This window comes from Paroedura picta, chromosome 14 (genome assembly GCF_049243985.1).
Source record: "Paroedura picta isolate Pp20150507F chromosome 14, Ppicta_v3.0, whole genome shotgun sequence".
NCBI classification, from domain to species: Eukaryota; Metazoa; Chordata; class Lepidosauria; order Squamata; family Gekkonidae; genus Paroedura; species Paroedura picta.
The window spans coordinates 25,052,682-25,075,623 of NC_135382.1; the positions used below are offsets into that span (position 1 = coordinate 25,052,682).

Here is a 22,942-nt window from a genome sequence, read left to right on the forward strand (position 1 = left end):
CAAAGGAATGTTTTTTTTTAAAAAAGCTTGCAAAGGTGTGGCATTTATTCCTATCTATCTTTATTCATCCCCATGGGATTAAAAACAATCAAAAGCAGATGGGAACCGTTTGCCTTTTAGAAAGAGGGGGCTATTGGGTAAGGGTTTGTTGTTGTTTTAGACCAGGGGTAGTCAAACTGCGGCCCTCCAGATGTCCATAGACTACAATTCCCAGAAGCCCCTGCCAGCATTCGCTGGTAATTGTAGTCCATGGACATCTGGAGGGCCGCAGTTTGACTACCCCTGTTTTAGACTGTCAAGGTATTGTATTATTTAACTGTATTATTCTTGACAAGCATCATTTATGCTTGTGGATTGTGGATTAAAAGAAGAGAATCACTTGCAGCTCAGCCTGCCTTTTAGAGAGAAGGGATGGGAATCATCAGAGACGTCTCTGCAAATTTTTTTTTTTTCGTTTTTAAAAAATATATATAATGCATTATTTTTCTGCAGCATTACCCATGCTCCTCAAAACAAAACTAAACTTAACAAAACCCTAAAACAGGACGGGTGGAGAATCCTGAAGGCCACAGCAATGGGAAGGGGCCTCCCGTGTGCATCAGGTGTGAAACAGAAACCATGGTTAAAGACGGGAGAGGAAAGCTGGACAGAGAATGGATGACTCCAGGCTATGTGAAATCTTCTTTGCAAGGACAATTTCACACAGAATCGCATCAACAGCCAGACAACCATGAAAAACCAACTCTAGGATTTTGGGCTAGAATCAAAGGCACAGGGGAATACAGAATGCAAATTATTTTCCGTCTGGCTTGAGCGTTCCTTAGCGTCTGGCCATAAACTCCACCTCAGGCTCTGCGACGGCAGACACCAACCTCCTGACTGTGCTTCTGCCTTCTTACCTAAGAGGTTCTACAGCAAGTCTCAAAGGGATCTGGAAAAGTAATTTCTTCCCGGTTGCTCAACCTCAAGAATGCGGGCAGAGTTCAAGGGTTTGCTTAAGTGCATCGTTTGTGTGCCTGGATGCTGCTGCAGGTTCTTAAGTGATATTTATTATTTAGCAAAAAATCTGGTTGCCTGCTGCACCATCAGATAATGTATACCAATGGGGGGGGGGAGCCACCATACATCCAGAGCTATTTTCCATCCCAAGAAATGACTGTGATTTATTCCATTTATCTGTCATATCCATATTTTTACCCAGCTTCCAAGGATTTCAGGGGAATGTGCCCATATTTTCTCATGTGGATGATTGAGCTGAGAGTCTCTGCTTATAAAAGGGGCTCCTCATGAGCTCCGCAATAAAACCAGAAGTTTCCCCACTTCCAAACACAACTGTGCTTTCAAAAGAGCTTTCATCTATGAAATTAGCAATTGCGAGGCTAAAGTCAGGCGAACCGTCAACCCTGTTGTGATCAGAGCCCCTTGCCTGTAGTTCCGAATTATTAATGGAACCAGTTCGGGTTACACTGTACTGAAGGAGAGGCATTCTCCACTTGGCAAAAATTGGGTCTCACCAGGAAGTCTGGGCAATTTGGAAGCCGAACTGGACTCCGGGCAGCTTGGAGCTGACCTGCAAGATGAGTAAAGAGGCATTCAACAGTTCACAACTCAGAAAGGCCAGGCACTGAAACTTCTCATCCTAGAGAGGTAAAATATTTTTGGGGGAGAGGGTTGGGCTTACTCCTCCACAGTGGTGGATTGAGCACATCTGACCGGCTTCTGACATGACAAATGGAGACAACAAGGCTGAACTTGTTCTTTGTAAGGAGACTTGACTCTTCGATGTCTTTTTGTTAGCCTCTCAGTGCTTCTTCACACATTGTGGAGTACAAAAGCTCGCAACTGGGGTGAACAACTGCACAATATTTATTTATATGGTCATAGACCAAAATACAACGTACAATTGGCGTGCCCACCTAGAGTCAGACAGAAACATGACTGCACATAAGTGGAGGGTTCTCCTAAAGCAGTGGTTCTCAACCTTCCTAATGCCGCGACCCTTTAATACAGTTGCTAATGTGGTGGTGAGTCCCCAGCCATAAATTAAACCGAAATGTGAAGATCCATTGTTCATGATTGTCTATAAATTGGTTTTTTTCCGGGGGGTTCTCAGTTCAGTTCTGCCTCTTGTCCCACCATGATGATCTTGCTCTTTTCCGCTGCTCCAGACAGACGAACGCTCAATCTCGATCTACCCTGCAAGGCTGTTGTGTGGATGGCACTCCCCCGGCCAAGCTGCTTGCCCTGCCGCAACCCCCGTGAAAGGGTTGTTCGACCCCCAAAGAGGTCCCGACCCCCAAGTGGAAAACCACTGTCCCAAAGTCTTGCACAGGCACTGCTTCATTATGGAGTCCAAGGACTGAAAAGAACCTGTGATCTGAAGCATCTCCATCCCAGGGCTTTTGAGTACCTCGGTAGCATTCTCCCATGATGGAGGAAGGAAGGGTCTGGTGCCTAACCCGCAGGGTTCCTGGTTCCAGCCCTGCAGGACTCAATAGCACTGAGGTTCCACGCTGTTGGAAACGGACCAAGTGAATCCCAGCCAGCGAACATACCCTTGAACTACAGCGTCAGTTACTGCAGACTGTTTGTATTACTCAAGAGGAGCCTGACGACCGGCCTCGGCAGTGAATATACTGCTACAAAGAACAGAGTCATCTTTGCTACAGCCTCTTTTGCATAAACCATCTGAACAATCTCAGTCTTCAAGAGAGTGACCACCTGACACAAAACAGGCACAGTTGCCTGCAAACTACTTTGGCTCAGCCTGCAGCGGCTTCATCATTTTTGCAAGCGCAACCCCTGCCTCGATCTTTATATCCACTAAGTTAGATGCTATGCATGCATTTTTCATGGAATCATAATAGAGTTGGAAGGGGCCTCTAGGGTCATCTAGTCCAGGGGTAGTCAACCTGTGGTCCTCCAGATGTTCATGGACTACAATTCCCATGAGCCCCTGCCAGCAAACGCCGGTGGTCACCTGAGGCTAAAAAGTAGCTTGCACATCCTCGAGAAGACCCAGGAAAAGAGAGCAAATAAGCACTGGGCTTTCTTAAGAATGAGAAGTCCTAGCAGCACTGATTTTACAGTGCTGCTAAGCTGATACTTTCCTTTCTGGTGTTCTTCGTAGCCCATCTCCTGTTTCCGGGGCCAAAGAAAACTTGGTAGCATGCCGGGAAGTGACTGGAAAGGAGCTCAGGGTATTTTTCACTGCTCAGAAGCAGTTTTCATTTGGTGACCTCTGAACTGCAGCCACTGAGCTGTGCAGTGTTCATGGCAGGTGCCTTAGGTGTGTATGCCAGTCATCACGGAAAGGGGTTTTTTAAACACTGGAACACTGCACATGAACTGTGCAACTTGTTTCTATTTCTTCCAATGTAGATAGTTTTACTGTAATACCTGCAACAACTTTAAAAAATAAAAGGAAAGGAAACAGCACTGCTTTTTAGAGTAAGAAAGGAGTCCCTATATTTAGCAAGCTCTCCTCCCCCCCTGGCTCATTTGCTTGTGTGAGTCCTAGTGAGTCGCTAGCTTATCTTGGAAGGGATATTTTGGATGCAAAGGAAGGAAACTCTGAAAGGTGGATATCAGGACTCAAGCCTAAAATAGAAACAGGTGCAAAAATAGTGCTTTAAAGAAAGGGTGTAAAAATGAACCAGGAAACAAAAATCGCCTGCCATTGTATTCCTAATCTCGCCCAACCTCTACTCTAGATTTTCCTTGGAAGATCCCCTTGACAAAAAGAAATCGCCCTGTTGTTTTTGAAAAGGCAACCTGTGCATTATCTGCTCTCATTGTTATGCTTATCAGGAATTTCTGCCCTGTTTGTTTTTCCTCCTGGGCACACCTGACTGCCAGGAACAGGCTAAAAAAAACCCAGCCGAACCATAGGGCAGAACTCGCCTGGCCAAATTTGGAACCACTTTAAGCAAACATTGAACTGAAAACAGCCTTTCTGACTGGTCTCGCTTCTGAACAAGTACTCAAGGAAAAAGAGATGCAGGCAGAAAGAACAAAACCACCCACGAGCTGGTTTTCACTTGCCCGTGGATAACAGGGTCAAGGACGAGAGCAGGAGGAGGAATGACATTGATGGAGATGGAAGAAGAAGAAGAGTTGGTTTTTATACCCCGCTTTTCACTACCTGGAAGAATCTCAAAGTGGCTCACAATCACCTTCCCTTCCTCTCCCCACAACAGACACCCTGTGAGGTAACTGAGGCTGAGAGCTCTGACAGATCTGGGCTGTGAGAACAGCTCTAACAGGACTAGTCCAAGATCACCCAGCTGAAGATGTATGTTGTGGTGCCAAGCCTTGGAGACGCCCTGTCCTGCCAGGTGGGTGTAGTTTCCCAGCCAGGAGAGAAAAAAATGGGGTTTTGTTGATTTGGAAGCACCTCACTATTGGCTTAGTAGGCTGTTGGCCCCAATCAATTAAGGTCTCACACACTTGGGGGTGGGGAGAGACCTGTAAAAGAGCTATGTCTATTCTGTGTGCGACCATACAAAGGACAACATTCTCTTTATGCAGCTAACCATTTAGATATGACCATGGGAAAGGAAGGTCAGATGCTTAGGAGTTGCAAGTTTCAAGTAGGCCTTCCACATTTCTTTTCTTAAACAGCTTGCACACATCTTGGATAAATGTACCTTCAAAGCACTTGAGCATTCATTTAAAACTGGCATTTCCTGGAAAATCCACTTACAAACAATCACTAAAGTGCATCATCTAACTGTGTGAAAGCAGTTTTAGCCCCTCTAGAAGTGTACTAGTAGAATAAAGTCTTACTTTGACTCCCATCTTCGTGCCTTGCTGAGGCTCAGTCTATGGGAACTGCTCCGTTTGATGCTACAAACTAGAAAAGAGGGCAGGGGATCGAGAGGTGCAGGGTGGTCTATGCAGGTGAAAGGCCCTAAGCTCTGCTCAGCAGGAGACTGGGGAGCTGTGAGGGTGTCCCCCAACAAAACATAACTACTGGGCAGGGCTGGGTCATGCTTGACCGCTGCTTCCATGAGTGGGAAGTGAGAATGGTCTGTGAGTGCAGAAGAGTCACAAATATCACCTACGTAGGTTACCTTCAGATTGTGTGTGAATGGCCTAAGGTCACCCACATGAAGCTGCTTTCTACTGAGTCAGACCGTATCTATCAAGCAGTACATCCACACCTCATTGGGTATTGTGTTGCGTTGCAGCTTGTGGTGTCTGCACAGAAAAATCCATTTGCAAAAGAAACTTTACAGTGCAATGATCAAGGTGTGGATGCAGCCCCAGGTCACTCCTGCCCTGCCTGCCAGCGGTTCTCCGTTTCCACAGGTAGAGAAGTCTTTCATCTCATCTACAGCTTCAACCAGAAATGCTGGCTATGGAACCAGGGACTTTCTGCATGCAAAACAAGTCCTCTGCCCCTCACCCACAGCTCCACCCTCAGGTAACAATCTCTGAATATTGTTTCACTTGCAGTGACCGATTCCGCATGGGCGGAAAAGCCCATATGGCAGCGGGGCTAATCCCCACTGCCGCATGATGTCGGTACTGGCCCAGCCCCACCCTGGGCCTGGCGTGCTTCAGGGCCTCTTGCCCTGCAGCAAGAGGACACAGAAATATCTGCATTACCCAATCTGCTGTGGGGGCCAATGGGGCCTATCCCACCACAGGCCCTTTGAGGCCTGTTTCCTCCCCCTCCTACGGCATCCCGGAGGGGACAGGAGATGTGCTTCCCGAATGGCACATTGTAACGCAATCCCACCTTCATACAATTTTTTTTAAACCACCACCCTCCACCGGGTGGCGGAACAGTTCCACCCTGGCTACCTCCATGTGGAGGCAGTAATCCAGGGTGGACCTGGTGCACTGCCCAAAAATGTCCCCCGTGGGGATGCAGGAAGCAGCAGGGAAGATGGCCCCACTGCAAACTCCTGGCGGCAGCTGACTGCCACCGTGCAGAATCAATAAAAGTGAGGTATGAAATGGCCCTTCCAAAAGCAGAAAGTTCCACAAAGATGAGGCAAGCAACACCACTGCAATGGGAAAGCAAAAATCCATGGGTCTCTTCATCAGTCTACTTGTCATTAAGTTTTCAGTCCCAATTTTCCTGCAGAGAATTTAGAACTAGAACTTAAAAACAAAAAAACAGTTCAAGCAAAGCTGAGCTTTTTAGTCAAACAAAATTCTGACATGAGCCCACAGTCTGCTGGACATTCACTTCAACACACACACACACCACTTTCTATTTGGCAGAAAAGCAAAACAGAAAATGTTGCTTCCTTCTCTAGGCGTCCCCTTTACCTAATTACCTTCTTCGTCATGACCTGACTTATATATAGATTTCCAACTGAATTCTCCAAGTAATTGCCTTCTATTTTAGTGTGCTACTTCGAGGCCGGTCAAACACGGGAACTGAAGCCAAGAGAAGCCACTTGCTTGGGAAATCCATTCTCCTACGGCATCCGTTGCTGGTCACGCATTCCGAATCCAGACGCAACAGCTCCTACTGAAAACATACAGGAGTGATTGTGTCTGAGCCGGGAGGCTTGGTATTTAATGCAACTGCCGTGCAGCCTGATTTGGCCCCCACTACGAAAGTCCAACATAAACATCCATGGGAGCTCAGACTCCATTCAAAGCTGTTATCGGTTCCGTTGAAACAATATTATGATTTCAGATCTTCAAGAGAAAAACAACGTACAAGCAAATTGTTTCCCATTTCTCAGAAACGTTATTAATTTTGCTATGTAGAACCAAACTAAAGCAAGCACTGCAGGCGGGGACCGATAAAAATCAGCGTGTCTTGCCAAGCTCCCTTCATGCCTGGCAAAGAACTTCCGATCCAGGGTGGCTAGGATTTTTTAAAAGCAAAATGCCCCTTGGAAAGAAATTGTTAGAACAGAAGAAGAGAATTCAGTGGGAGCAAGAATTCAAAAAGAAACCTGGTGGTGCAATACAATCCAAGCATTTCCTTAGATAATTTTTTTAAATTATATCGAGCTAGAATTATTTCTTATGTGACAGATGACAAACTTTTGAAACTGCTTTTGTTGTCGGCTTCAAACCTCAGAATGGTTTCATGACACTTGTGAAAAATGTTTCAAAAAATATTCTAGAGCTGACAATTATTATTATATCATTACTACTACTACTATTACTACTACTAGGAAGAAGAGCAGTTTTTTAATAACCCCGCATTTCACTACTCAAAGGAGTTTCAAAGTGGCTTACAATTGCTTTCCCTTCCTCTCTGAACATCCTCTGAGGTAGGTGGGTCTGAGAGAGCTGTAAGAGAACTTCCCTGAGAGATCAGCCTAGGAGAACTGTGACTAGCCCAAGGTCCCTCAGCTCCAAATGGAGAAGTGGAGAATCCAAACTGGTTTCCACATTAGAAGCTGCCACTCTTAACCACTGCACCATGCTAGCTCTCTTAGGTTTCTTCTTGCTGCCAGTTCACATGCTTCTATGGGATTAGCAACTCAGTTGTTTGCTCTTCTTTCCCTGCATGGGATGGTACGAACAAGATCAGTCAGGGGCAAAGAGAGTCCCCCAGAGTCTTGGCTTGTTCTTCACAACTGTCTGCATGCTTCTTGGTGTTCTCAGCCTGCATTTCCTGCCTCTCTGGGTCTGCTGCTGGCCTTGATACTGATAAAAACGTAACTCTGGTGCCACCTCTTCCTCTCATGTGACTCCCATGTTTTGTGCTTGTAGTTGAGTAGATTCCAGTTCTGCCTGAGAAACATCCCGTGTAAAAACAAGCATACATCTGGAAACATTCCCAGCAAGATAGTGCTCCTCAACTTATGATACAGAATGAAATCCATACAGCTGGAATGCCTGCAACTCATTGCCTTAATACACAACTTAATTTTGTGTGGGGTTCATGTCTCTTGGTATAAGGCAGGGGTGGCCAAACTGGCTTTCCAGATGCTCATGGACTACAATTACCATGAGCCCCTGCCTGCACGGCTCATAGTACTTGTAGTCCATGGACATCTGGAGAGCCACAGTTTGGCCACCCCTGGAGTAACAGGTATACTCATCAGAGTATGATATAATACATCATTGCACATGAGCATATAACAGTATCTGCCTACAGGAAATCAACATCCAAAATAGAGGAAATGAAACAAGAACGTATGGATGAGTCCCTCAATGCACACACCAGAGCATTTAAAATTTTATTATGGACATTTCCCATGCCTTATCCTTAAACATTTATCTATTTATATGTATTACTTATTTATATTTAAATGTATGGTCCGCCACTCCTGGAACAGACCAGCTTGTGGTAGTTTACACAAAAAGCCATAAAGCAGACTAAAATGCAACTCTTCACAGCATAGTCCCATCCGTACCCTCCGAACCCACCAGTCCAGACCCAATACACGCCACCACACTAACCTCAGGAGAAGCTACCTGCCCAGATGGTCAAGCATCTGGAGGGCCTCTAAAGGAGGGACCCAGATCCTTCTTAGCCTGGCCTCAACCAAATGCCTGGTGGAAGATCTCCGTCTTGCAGGCCCTGCAGAACTGCGATAGCTCTGTCAGGGCCTTCAGCTCTTACGAGACTTCATTCCGCCAGGTCAAGGCCAGGACCAAAAAGGTCTTGGCCCTGGTTGAGGCCAGGCAAGCCTCCTGAGGACCAGGGACCACCAGCAGATTCAAACCTGCAGAGTCAAGATCCCTGCAAGGGACATAAGGAGACAAGCAGTCCCTCAGATATGCGAGGTCCAGGCCATGAATAGCCTTAAAGGTAAGTACCAAAACCTTGAAATTGATCTGGTACACAATTGGCAGCCAGTGCAGACCCCCATGGCCTGGACCACGCATATCTGAGGGATCGCTTGTCTCCTTATGCCCCTCGCAGGGCTCTCGCTGTTCCATGGAAAGTTTGCTGGAATATCAGAGATCTGATTCTGGCTCCCAATAATATTGGCAGCCCAAATGTAACCCAAAGGTTCTGAATGCATTCCTCCCCCCCCTCTCAGGACGAATTTGTTATGAAGCTGAGATCACAACCATCTACCTCTTTGTGTCCACTCCCACAATCAGCAAAGAATTGCAATGATTAAACAGCAGAAAGCAGAGAGCTTCCTTTTCATGTTTACCATACCTGGAGCAAGACGGTCCCCCCAGGGATGGTGAGCTGTAAACAATACTTAGGGGCATTCTCCCAAGAGAGTAACTGCACGTCTTCAATTGAGCTGTACGAAATCGCGTTTTCCATGTACCCAGTTGGCTGCAAGAACAAACAGAGAGAGAAGGGGGGGATTAATTCACCTAGCTTAAAAATCCCAACAAGGACTTAACCAAGAATTAAGCAACTGCACTGAATTATTTCTTCAAACCAATGCACATAAAATACAATTGTCTTGTTGAAGTGCCCTAGCATTTAACAGTCCTGGGAAATAAACAGTATATAAGTGACACTTTCTCAAAAGTTGAAACCAACGAAATCTGAATTCGGCATTCCGTGCAATAAGCGAAATAAGCAAGGGTACATGACTCCCCTCATTTTGCATGATTTATATCTTGCTTTGTGCTATTTGTTGCATTAACTATTGCTTTGCTCGTAACAGAGAAAAGCAATCAAGCTCACTTTCATAGGTCTAGAAACTTGACATTCTGTAAAATGAAAGCTGCAATTTCATGACACTAAATTCCACCCCGACAGGGGTGACAGACAGCCCAGATGGAGCTGTACAGCCCATCACGTAAGAACTGACTTGTGCTAACTGAATGTTCCACGTTCCACTATAGCACACAAGCACTAGGACAAAAAAGGACAGGAAGCTGTCGTTCGGGAAGCTCCTCCGGGAAGGGCATGAGCCATGAGCTGGGTAGTGCCTCAACCAACCACTCCTTAGGTGGCTCTGAGCAAGCCACAACACCACCGGTCTGCCTTGCAAGGTTGTTGGAAGACTCACTGCAAGGGGTGAAACGCTTTGAACACTGAACGAGAATTATACCTATGCTTAATTTGTACTAGTCATAGCAATGAGCAAGCAAGCTTGGGCAGTGGCCTGATCTGGATGGCCCAGGCTGCCCCAGCCTCATCAGACCTTGGAAGCTGAGCAGCGACGGTTCAGGTTAGTAGTTGGATGGGGGATCTCCAAGGAATGCGAGGGCCTCTGAATGTCTCTTGCCTTGAACACCCGATAGCAGGATTCCTCAACCTGTGGTCCTCCAGATGTCCGTGGACTACAATTCCCATGAGCCCCTGACAGCATTTGCTGGCAGGGGCTCATGGGAATTGTAGTCCATGAACATCTGGAGGACCACAGGTTGAGGATCCCTGCCCTATAGCAGGGGTGACCAAACTGTGGCTCTCGAGATGTCCACAGTTACCATGCGCGCCTGCCAACATAGTGCTGGCATGGGCTCATGGCAATTGTAGTGCAAGGACATCTGGACAGCCATTTAGGATCCCCAAAAGTCAGAGGCAACTTGTCAGCACTTTCCGCCACCTTTGAATAAAAAATTAAAAATAAATAAGTTATTTTTATTGCTAACATTTGGGAGGGGGATCACGAAAGACTTGTGTACTGCTAAACTCAGTGCCAGGAGATCCTCCGTTAAAGGAGTATGACGCAGACCAAATCTCCATGCTTCCCCAGCCTTGTGCTGGATGCCGTTCCTCTTGTTTTTGTTTTGCTGTCACAAAGCGTCAGGGATCAAGCACACCACTGACATCTGAACATTAAACCTGTCAGCAAGTCTTGGGCTTCCAAAGATGAGCCCTACCCGTTTTGGCAGAGATCAGTGTTTGTGTACACACACACACAAACACACACAGCTTTGAGATTTACATTATAAAACTAAGCTGCAGCACAGCATTGAGACAGAGACTTTTTACTGCAATGCAAACCCCGCACTCCCCACCAGGTTTCTCTGATATCCTCCCAAACAGGGGCAAGTCATACTTAAAAAAAAACCCAAAACCCAAAATTAAATCAGGCTACAGTTGAACTTTGTGTTTTCACAAGCAGGGATCAGTGCTGAGACACATAAACTGTTGCTAAGAAATTTGCAGCCACCTTCCTGAGTCCTACAAGGCAATGTACATGATAGGGTATTAACGGATAATTTCTATGCAAACAGAGAGCCAGGCTGCTGCCTGTTATGGGGAAATCTCTTCCTCACCCCAAAGGGTGAGTGAAACTTCCAGAGCCTGCATTCAAGCCACAAGCGGTAGCTTGCCTTGCTCTTGCCTGGGACCCTCAACTGTGGTTCACACATGCAAGAGGATTAAGTGGTAGAAAGGACTCCATCGCCGGAGACTGCAGGTGGTTGATTCCGGGCTTTGGATGTTGCCTCACATTAAGTCTGTGTAAATAAAAGGATAAAATGTTCCAGCCACTCTCTTAGGTTGCTGGGCCGTTACACTACTTGCAGGGAGCTTTTAAGAGGGCAGGGAGCGGATCCTGCCAGCAGCAGGGGATAGGACGCACAGTAATGGCTTGAAACTAGGTGTAGAATGAGATCAGCTGCCCTGGTGATCCTGGAGACCAATAAAGGATCCTAGAGAACAATCAATAGGCTTGCGGCTGGCTTCATCGGAGCCTGTCCCTGAAAAGAAAGGAAGGATTTGCCGTTGAGCTCTGCCCCCTCATGCTCCAAGGAATCTGCATGTGCAGGCCCCAAGCTAATTTGGAAGGCGGAGGGTCACCCTGCCTTTTGGATTAGGCAGAAGCCTCCTCCTTTGTGCCTGGTCTCTGTTGAGCTGCTTCAGGACACCAGCATAGGAGACTCTCTCTACACAAGGGAGTGGGTCTTATCTCCTTTTCAGAAGCATCCAAGTTGCTGGGATGTCTCGTGATACATCATCCCTGTCAACATTTCCCAGGTAAAAACAAAAACAAAAAAGCAATCACCTTGGCTTGAGCAGCAAGCATCACTGGCTAAATATTATCTCTCTCTGGTGGTAACTTAACCTGACCATAGCATTTTACTTGGCTTCAAAACTCATAGTGGATCTGTTTGTTCTTATATCTGTATCTCAAACACATTCAAAAGAGAGCCAGCTTGGTGTAGTGGTTAGAAGCCGGGTTCGATTCTGCACTCCGCCACATGCAGCCAGCTGGGTGACCTTGGGCTCACCACAGCACTGATAAAGCTGTTCTGACCGGGCAGTGATATCAGGGCTCTCTCAGTCTCACCCCCCTCACAGGGTGTCTGTTGTGGGGAGAGGAAAGGGAAGGTGAATGTAAGCCACTTTGAGACTCCTTTGGGTAGAGAAAAGTGGCATATGAGAACCAACTCTTCTTCTTATTCATGTACTAGCTAGGTAGGGAGCAATTGAGGGAGGGGCATAATGCTCCATCATTTGGTGCCCATGTGCTTGTGCTTACACGCCTGCACGGCAGACGAAAGGTGTATTCCTTCGCCCACATATTTAATTTGACATCAGGGAGACAGCTGAAAATTAATAATCCTAGGAACATGTGTAGAAACAACCAGAACCTTTAAAAAAAATTCCCACCCCAACATCTTTTCCACAGGCAAAAATTAAACGGGAAAATGTTTGATCAATGTTTGGTACTAGGGTACATGATGTACTTTTAACAAATTGTTTGGGTTTTTTTCATGTGGGCTGCCTGGGGGTCCATGACCAGATAGAAAGGCAGCATAAAAATACTTCAAATATAAAAATAAAACAAAGACACCCACCCTGTTAAATAGAGGGCGTGTACACCTAAATTTAAGTTTCTTGGCTCCTGCAGAAGCTGCTTGCTATCTGGAGTACCGTTTTATGCTGGCCATTTCAAGGGGGAGATGGACTGCATGGTCAATAGACATAAACATTTACGGCACACATCAAATAGTTACAGAAAAGACCCAACCAAAGAAATGAATGCAAGCTCCTGGGAGATAAGAGGAGAATTACGAAACAGATAAAGAAGACAAAGAGCAAAATAAGCCCCATTCTAATCAATGGGGCTGATTCCCAGGAAAGCATTCTTAGGATTGTAGCCAGAAATCATGGGGGTGGATGGAATCGGAACCCAGCATCCTTGACTTTTGTCCCTAGTAAATCACTATGAGGGGTCTGCCATAAGAAGCTGACATGGATTAATTTTCCTTGGGATTCCAATCTACTTATTAATTTCATTTAAACCGTCGACATTTGCTTTTAAAACCTGCTGTAAGTTGCATGCGTATACATTTCTTACTGGAACACCCCTCTCCTTCTTGAAAGCTAATTTAATGAAGGCTATTTCATCCCCCCCCCTCCCATTGTGGAAACACTTCTTCATAAACTGCACTTCTTAAATAGCCCTTCTTTATGTTGAAGTTCCACATCAAGGTTGAGAACCAAAATCTACTTTTCTTCCCTCCCTCTAAACAAAGTCTTGGTGACGCAGGAAGCTTGATAAAACTTTTTGAAGCCTCATTTACTCACAATATTATTCCCTGCTTGCCCCTGGAGTCCCAGTGGTTTAGGCAGAGACTGTATGTCACAAACTAGCTACAGGAGAGCAATTATCGTGTTCTCCCAGGAAAGCCAAAAACACACGGTCCTTCAGTGATCAACATTATGAAAAACAGAAAGGACACATGGAAACAGCGAGACTCAGGGTCCAATTTGCTCAGTGGAGAACTAAAAATATACCTTGAAAAAGGAGGACCATCCAGAAGTCGTAAATATCATTACAATGCACAAGTGGCAACTCGCCATTTCTCCCTTTTTTCCCCGGGAGTGCTTGGAACCACACAAAATAGAAATTGCCAACAAGCTAGTTTGTCATGCTGGAAATTCTAAGAAGTTGAACTATAAACAGAAGAAAATGGGAGAGGGGTTGCAGGGGAGAAGGATTTCCTACCCCAGTCTCTATTCTCCACCCATGTTAAATTCTCCTTCCTTGTGCTGACTCTGCTTCCTCCCCACGTGGTTTGCCTCAATCTTCATGCTTCCTGATTCCTCTCCCCCCCCCACACACACACCTTCTTTCCATATTGCAGTAAATGACCACTGGAATCCTGTGAGATCACCTCACAAGATCTCAGCAGCCCCATAGGGTGGCCTAGGTAGACCCTGTTGTCTGGTTGTGTAGGCGACTCAAAATGGCTGCAGAGATCTCACGAGGTAGTCTAATGAGATCTCAGTACAAACCATTTTATGTTTATTTCCTCAACACAACTGCACATTTTTGTTTTAAAAAACCCCATTAAAATCAAAAGAGTGAAAAAATGCAACAAAGGATCAAGAAGGATTAATCGAGATTACAATGAAAACAAACTAAAATAAGATTCAAATACAACCAAAAACCCGACCCTGAAGACACAAACAGGCAAAATATACTATCATGGGTTAGGTTGCAAGTATGCTCTAGTCTAAATTTTCACAGCAGCTAGGACATAAAGTGATATCTAGTAAAAGTCATACGGATCTGCAGAGAACAGGAAAAAGGTAATTTCCTCCGTCACAGGACACAAATTGAGACTGGCTAAAATAGCCATACGGTTAGATCTGGCTCTGTGGAGCCCAAGAATGGGATTGTGGACCTGCACTTGTTATGACATGTTATAACTGCTGCTGATGATGTTAAGATGGCTGAAATCATCACCTGAACATTGTATGCTTTGTTCTAATTTGCTGATCGTTGACCAAGTTACCAAACATTCTGTACACTGTTCCTCATCTAGCCTTTTCTGCAAACTGCCCTGAGCCTAGAGGGCGGCATATAAATACAAACATAAATAAATAGATAAAAATACAGAGAAGGCACGGTTAGTATCTCCATAATGAGACTGAAATAAGGCAAAAACAGATGGGGAACAAGACATTTCTCCGTGAAACTCATTTTGTGGCTTTCCCTGGACAAAAGAACACTCCCTACACCTGCTGCTAGAAAATGCAGGAAAAACACTCGCTACAGTTCTAGCAAGGATGACAGCTACTTGGTGGATCGTCAAAACTCAAGGAGGAAGCCCGATATTGAAACTGCTCTGCCTCTCCTGTGTGTTTGCTAAACAGCCATGAGTTGTCTCCCCATGTCAGGAAAGTACTTCATACAAAGGGAAATCTGCAACCTGAGTCACCAGTTAATGCAACAGGTTACTTCCGGTGAGCCAGGTACAGCACTGTCCATCAGCATGAATCACTCTGTCTTGATAAACAAGCCACCTGAGCACTGACAAGTTACTGTGTTGTTGTTTTTTAGGAGATGAAAACTGGTCAGGAACATTCCTGGAACTTTGGGGGCGAAGCTTGGGTAGGTGGCATTTGGAGAGGGGATGAGATGTGATGTGATGCTGCTGTTTCTTCCAGGGGGGCTGATACCTGGAAACTAGTTTAACTCCAGGAGATCCCATCTGGAGGTTGGCAACCCTGTAAGATATTCTTTGACATACCAGATCTATATTCTACCCTATCTGTGGAAACTCAGGGTGGGATATAAACATGTGGCAATACGTTGAAATCTATGCGGTTGCGGAAGGAGCACATCTGTCACAAGTAGTTGTGCATGAAGGACTTACCATGTGGATCCACTGTCAAAGAGATGCAACTTCAGAGAATGAATTTTGGGTTGCGGGGGAAGAGATAATGCTTCCAAAGATAACTTCTTTAGTTTGGGTTTTTTGTCAAACCTCTTCTTTTAATTAAATATTCCCTGCTGGCCATTTACTTGTTTTGTTAAAAGAAATGCTATTGTAGAATCGTAGAATAATCATAGAATAATTGGAAGGGACCTCCTGGGTCATCTAGTCCAACCCCCTGCACTATGCAGGACATTCCCCCACCCTTCTCTCACCCTGTACCAAAAAGATTTAGAAATCTCTAGCATAGGTTTTGTCGCATTCAGGCCAAGAGGGATGTATGGGCTGGACAGCCATTTGCCAGAAGATTCTATATATCAGAGTCTTACAGGATTAAGTTTTTCAGATGGAATGGGATGTTGGGGCCTCAAAAGAACAACCGCTCTTTCTCCAGGGCTGCTGGGAAGTAGCAGCACAGAATCCCATCTACCTATTTCCATGGAAAGTTGAATGAATGAAGAGGAAATAAACAGGACATCTATTATTAAATGAGCCTCTATTCTGGTAGCCACCAACTGTTCCAGTCATGAAACCCAACTTTAATCCTGCCATGCAATTCTCTTATTTTTAGTTTGTCTATATCCATCCACCTATTTCTTCTCTTCTCTCTTTCAATCTGCTCTCTCGTTGACTCTAGGCCAGGCTTTCTCAACAAGGGCCTATTCCACAAATGTTAGAGAATGCACTCCCAATGCAGTTTAGAAGAAAATCCAGCTGCAAAAACACATTGAAAGTGCCGTATCCAATGTGTGCGGAATGGGCCTAGGGTTTTGTAGAACCCTGGGTTTTCTTGATGACCCTGGAAGGCTTTTCTTAATGGATGGGAGTTGATAAATTTTTAATATATTTTTAAAATTTGTGAAGCATTTATTTGTTGATATGACCATATATGGTCATGTCAACTCCCCCCCCCTCCCAATGACCAAGGATGGGCCTGAAAGGAGTGGGAAGATGAGGACCCTGGGGGGGAACATACACAGCTATGCTTCCCAACCATATTTTGCATGATCACACCACTTTTGGTGTTTCTCCATGCCTGAAGAATGTTTCAGGGTGTTCTCAACGGTAAAGAAGTTGAGAAAGTCTCTTTTAAGCAGAAGGAATACAATAAAATCAGAGTCCAATAGCACCTTTAAGACCAACAAAAACTTATTCAGGGCACGGTCTTAACACTCTGGTTTTATTGTGCTACTTCAGACCAACACAGCTACCCATTTGAATCTAAGCAGATGGGTCATGCCAGGCAGCTGGGAGTAGCTCCTAAATCTGGACCAGTTTTCCCAGCATCATTGATTGTTTGTGACCAAACAACTCAGTGTCAGTGCTCTACATATCCTTACTGGAAGAGTAGACAACTCCAGCACAACCTCAGCCATTCTTAGCTGTTGTTGTCCCAACAGCAATTGTAAAATTCCTCCCCAGTGTACATTCACATCACCAGGAATAGCTCAAATGGAACAATCCATGGCCTATTTTTGTTGTGTTTGTTACCTATTCAATAAGATAAGACAGTGGTTTCCAACATGGCATCCAACAGTGTGTTTTCCGGTGCCTTCTTATTCCTACCACAAGGCAAAAACAGGAAACCACGGCTTTTATCAACTTCATTGGTGTAGGAGGTTCACCAGAAGGTCCCCAGAGAAGCATCATCTTTTTGATTAATCAGGACAACACTTGGCTTAGAACCTCCCAACCTTCTGTAGAACTTCCCAACATTTTGATATTGGACCCAACCTCCCATGGCGGCAATTCTGTTGCAATGTCAACTCCCTAGACTTTAAAATTCCAAAAGCGTCCATCAGGTCAAGACAGGAGAGACTCCTGAGTTAATGGGTGTGAAATAGAGGTGCCACGTTACAGGGCAGTAACTTATGTCCTGCACATTCACTGAAAAATCTGTCACAGTATGTTGAACCCAGATCAACCTGAGCCAATCTGCTGGGCTAGGGGCAGGAATGTCTTTGCCAGAGTCCCAGGTATGTGCTACAAGCATAGTTATAGTATTCTCTTACAATCATCACACTGTTCTCAAAATGACCAAGATCATGTATGGGAAGAAAAATGTTTCCAAGCAGCATGAGATAGGATGTAACACCATCATACTTCTCTAATTCCATATTCATTCACCCATAAAAGGGGTTTAAGTGTGAAAACAGCCAATTCAGTTTTTTTTAAACATTCTTGCAGCACAGAACAGACTGTGCTACCATCGCGATTTACGAATTTATAATGACTTTGAAGCCAAGAATCTCAATTAGTCAAAACAAGACAAGCAGAACAGGACTGCCCATCACTCAGATGACAGATCGGGGGCCAGTCTCTCTGTAATAAACTTTTGTCAAATATTCGCTGATATAGAAAACTATGCCAAGGAAAAGAGAGGGGGAAAAAGAGAGAGATTTTCTTAATGGAGCAGAGGAGAATCTCTAGAGATCCTTCGTATTTGAGAATGTTCATTGATAGTATTCATTGACTTAAACAAATGCCGTACATGCCTTGAGCTGCAGACAGATTATATATATGTGAAAATGTTTATAACAGCATTTCCAAAGCTTTCTAAGCTGTTTATAACCATTAATGTGGCCAATTAAAAACGTTAAAACGGCCATAAATTTAGAAGCATATCAGCAACTCGGAAGACAAGGCTGTTTCAAATGGTTGTAGAGTTTGCAAACCGATATTAAGACACCTGGTGGACCACATTTACTGGCTTCCAAGAGTAAGACATATAAAAACCATTTTCCCCCACTGTACCCACTCAAAATTAACCCCTCAGTATTGTCAATATGACTACTGCATTTTTCCTCTACTTTCAGCCTTTAAGGAACCTGCAGTCGGAGCCAGGGAGATAAGTGATCAATGGTAGGTTTTTTCTTATCAACTGGATGCATCTTAATGAAACCTGGTTGATTGAGGGGCTCTGATGTCACAGAGGAAATGGTCCAGCTCCTGGACAGAGATAAGAGTAGCCTTTCTCAACTTTTTTACTGTTGAGAAACCCCTGAAACCTTCTTCAGGATTCGAGAAACCCAAGAAGTGGTGGAATCATGCAGAATATGGTTGGGGAGCATAGCTGTGCACATGCCCACCTAGGGCCCCTCCCCTTCAGGCCGATTTTTTATTTTGGGAGGGGTGGGTATGCTGACATGACTGTGTATGATCATATTACCTAATAAATGTTTAACAATTATTTAAAAATATATTTAAAAATCATTCGCACCCATTCAGGAAGCCCTTCCAAAGCCACCGAGAAACCCCAGGGTTTCATGAAAAAGTCTGACTTGTATATTTATTTATTATATTTATATACTGCCTTCGCCGGAGGCTCAGGCCGGTTTACATAAAACGTAGGAAACAATACAAGGAACTTAGTTTTTCCATAACATATAGAGAGCCATAACATTAATACTATTGACACGGATCATTGTAACAATGGTAATTATAACAGTGCAAACATGTCCAGGGGCAGAATGCATTGATAGATTTCTGGGAGGGAGGGAGCGGGGGCCCTGCAGATGTTGCTGGTTACGCCTGGTCTCAACCAAATGACTTAGACGCAGGGGTAGTCAAACTGCGGCCCTCCAGATGTCCATGGACTACAATTCCCAGGAGCCTCCTGCCAGCATTCGCTGGCAGGGGGCTCCTGGGAATTGTAGTCCATGGACATCTGGAGGGCCGCAGTTTGACTACCCCTGACTTAGAGGCTGAACTTGGATTTAAAAAACCAAACCACCTAAGTATGCTTCAAGTTTAAAGGCAGAAAGACAGGCACTGGGGATGAAGGCAGAGGCTGAAGCAAAGCTGCTCAAAGATATTACCAAAGACGAAAATTAAAAAATCACAAAACTTCTGCCAAATATGTTCTGAAGTTTATCGTTGTGCCAGGCCCCCAAAATCGGCAACACGCCAGACCAGAAAGCCTTGCTAGTTGGCCATCTTCACAAAGAAGCCAGTCCAAGAGACACAAGCAATGTTTTTGTTGCGTAACACCTCTGTGTTAACATCATACCACAGGAGCATTACAACTGTCCTCTATTTTGACACAATGAAGCAAAATGTTATTCCATATGAAGATGAGAAATACAACGGTGGAACCAGAACATACCCCGGGCAGAAATTTCCATTCGCGAATTCACTGAAAAAGAAGTATAAATATTGCATATTGCATACACCGCAAGAAAGATGCAGAATACAAAATCACCTGGTTCGCTCACTAAATTGCCATACTAAATTCACCCATGGTTTACTGAACATGTTTGTTCCCAACCTGCCCATCAGAAGAAGTTGTCTTATAAACAAGGCGGGTTCATTGGGTCACCCAGGCTGTCTAACCCAATTGGCTGCAGCTCACTCCAGTCGCAGACATAGATTGTTCAAAAGGAGGGTACTGAAGATGGAATTTGGGGGCTCACATAAAACATTTGTCCTGCCATAGATCTAAGGTCCCTTCTAGCCCCCACCCCCACCCAAAAAAATATTTATTACCCCTTCCTGCCAAAGTGCTTAAGCGGATATTATAAAAGTCTCCCATTTCACCTTCTTGATGATCTGATATTAGTTTTGAGACTTGACCAAGGCCATCCAGGGAGCTACAATTTGGACCTAGGATTCCTGGACAGAAGACCAATGCTTGCAAACTATCCAAACTGAAATGAGACCTGGGACCATTTCTGCACAGGGAGCTCCATGCCAGGCTGCAGGCTGGAGTTTGAGCTGGGGGAGGTTGCCCCGCCTCTACCTGTTCCTGCACAGGGGAGCATTTGGCCTGGTGTACCTCATGCGCCCTGAATTTGTGCTCCTACGTGGGAGCCGGGGCAGCAACGTACCCAGTGCGGAAATGGTCTGGTAGCTCCTGCGTGAGTTACCAAACGCCCTACTGGCAGCCACCCTTTTCTTCACTAAGAAGCACAGATCGCTCTTGGGAATACTGATTTCCTCCTATCCAACCAGGACATAAAACACTCCTGCAAAAACAAACTTCTCCAGCGATTTACACAGGGCACAATAGCTGTCGCTTGGCACCAAACAAACACACATCTGTCATCCGGCACTCCAATCTCTCTTTGGAATCTCTAAGAGGATTTCAACCAAGCTCTTCAGGGCTTGAGAGGAGGCAAAATGGCAAACGCCAGGAGCGACAACCAGCTCGGTTTTAATCATCTGCGGAGTGCAGGGAGGCCAAACCCCGGGGGTTCTAGGAAGGCTTCAATGACCACTTTAAACTGTGAAGAGGTCATCTGTCTCCATATGCTGCATTCGAAGCTTGGAGGGGGGGAAAACCCAGAGGGTGATATCTTTTTCCACTGCCGAGCATGACTTTAACGTAAAAATTAGATTCTGGCAGCTACCTGGCATGTGGCGGGGATTTAAATCAAGTCCGTTTTGATCGCCAAGAGGCAAAGAAAAAGGTTAATTTAAGCTAATGCCTTAAATAAAAAATTTCCATTATTATTTACGTATTTTAAAATAAACAGGCATGCCTAGCTGTCATTACAGCCATAAAAGTATTGATTTAAAACTAAATGGAGACTTTATACAGCTTTGGACTACGATGTTAATACTGGGCTGTAGTAGTTAAGAGTGGCGGCTTATAAGCTGGCGAGCCGGGTTTGATTTCTTGCTCCTCCACATGCAGACAGACGGGTTTCCTTCAGCTTTCCACAGCCCTGATAGAGCTGTTCTGACCAAGCAGTTCTGTTAGAGCTCTCTCAGCCTCACCTACCTCACTGGGTTTCTGTTGTGGGGAGAGGAACGGAGGCCACTTTAAAGTTCCTCCAGGCAGTAAAAAGCGGGGTATAAAAACCAACTCTTCTTCTAATACTTTTAACTGTTTTTGAAAATGGATTTATTGTTAAATATGATGTCATGCTCACTCTACATTGTTTCAGGGATAAAAACTCATCCTATATACTTTTGCCAGGGTCACATTAGGATCTGGGAAGCCCTAGGTTCAAATCCCCACTCTGCTCTGAAAGCTTGATGGCTATAAGAAGGCTATAACCTTCTAAATTTGGTGCAGTGGTTAAAAGCAGTGGCTTCTAATCTGGAGAACCGGGTCTGATTCCCTGCTCCTCAACATGCAGCCAGCTGGGTGACCTTGGGCTACTCACAGTCCTGTTAGAGCAGATCTGTGAGAGCTCTCTCAGTTCCAGCTGTTGTGGGGAGAGAAGGGAAAAGCAATTGTAAGCCACTCTTTGGGTAGTCAAAAGCAAGGTATAAAAACCAACTCTTCTTCTTATTTTATGACTAGTCTTTAATGAACTAAAAAGAGCATAATTCCGCACAATATAACACAGAGTGTCATTGTAAGAGTGAAAGAAGAATTGCAGTGGAAAGTGGGACTTTGCATGGTGAAATCTAACTAATATTATAGTTTAATTTGGGTTTTGTCAGTACTCTTCCTTAACTGAAGGAGAAGGCAATTGCTATATTTTCCTTTTACAGAAAGCCCTTCAGTCAATGGAATGGAACTTCCTGCCCTCTCCCCACCAACTGTAACCTACTGATTTCCCCAAAATGCCATTTTTGGGGGTGTTGAATACTTCTATTACTCCATATAAGGCAGAGTTTCCACATATACATAAATCAGAGATGGATGTTTATTTCCCAATAAATGGGAAAAAAATAACAGAAAATAAACTTCTGGATCCATTTCTGTTCCTTTAGTATTTAAAATAACAACAACTAGGAAGTCATATTAAATCATGGTTTCTCAATTTGTTCTTCCCCAGCCCTATCACACCTTCCCTCCTCCCTCCCATCCTGTTGATTTTATTCATAGTTTCACAATGACTTGTCTAAAGTAGTAGAAGAAAGCTATTTATTCTGTACTGTCTAGAGCAGAAAAAACTGAATCAAAAAGAAAAATGTTAGATATGTTGGGGCAAGCTTGTGAGTGATGAAACAAGATTTCTATTCATGTCCCCCCCCTGCTTCTTAAACAAATGCTGCAGGCAAAGAGAAATGCCAAAATGACAGACAAAGGGGAGAACCACTTAGTCAGATCCTAAGATCACCCACTCCACATTAGGCAGGTTTGCACATGGTTGTAAAGCAAGGCTGTTCACTGGTTTCTAAATACACAGAAAAATTTCTTGGAATAATGAAAATTGAGAAAATAAATTAATAATTGCTATTTCTTGGGCCAGTGCACTTTGATCTCTTCCCTTACCACACTTCGCTCCCTATAGCTGCAGGATAGGGTTGCAGACAACAGGAAAACCAGAGAAGGGGTGTGTGAGAGAGGAAGAGAATATGAGAAAATATGTGAGACAGAACCAGAGAGAGAGAGAGAGAGAGAGAGAGAGAGAGAGAGAGAGAGAGAATAAGTTGAATTTTATCCCCCATCCACTTCATACTTAGAGTTTCTGGTAACCAATGCTTGCTGCCCTAACCAGACAAGCTCTGCTTGTTC

At 44.7% G+C, this 22,942-nt stretch overlaps 1 protein-coding gene across 5 annotated transcripts in view; it reads right to left on the reverse strand.

Moving 5' to 3' along the window:
* Positions 1 to 22,942, reverse strand: part of CMIP (c-Maf inducing protein) — a 161,476-nt gene that overhangs the window by 68,784 nt on the left and 69,750 nt on the right. For all 5 annotated transcript variants that reach the window (XM_077310976.1, XM_077310979.1, XM_077310981.1 and 2 more), the window contains exon 2: positions 9,101 to 9,226. In XM_077310976.1, the coding sequence (XP_077167091.1) occupies positions 9,101 to 9,226 (126 nt within the window). The remainder of the gene's footprint in view (positions 1 to 9,100; positions 9,227 to 22,942) is intronic.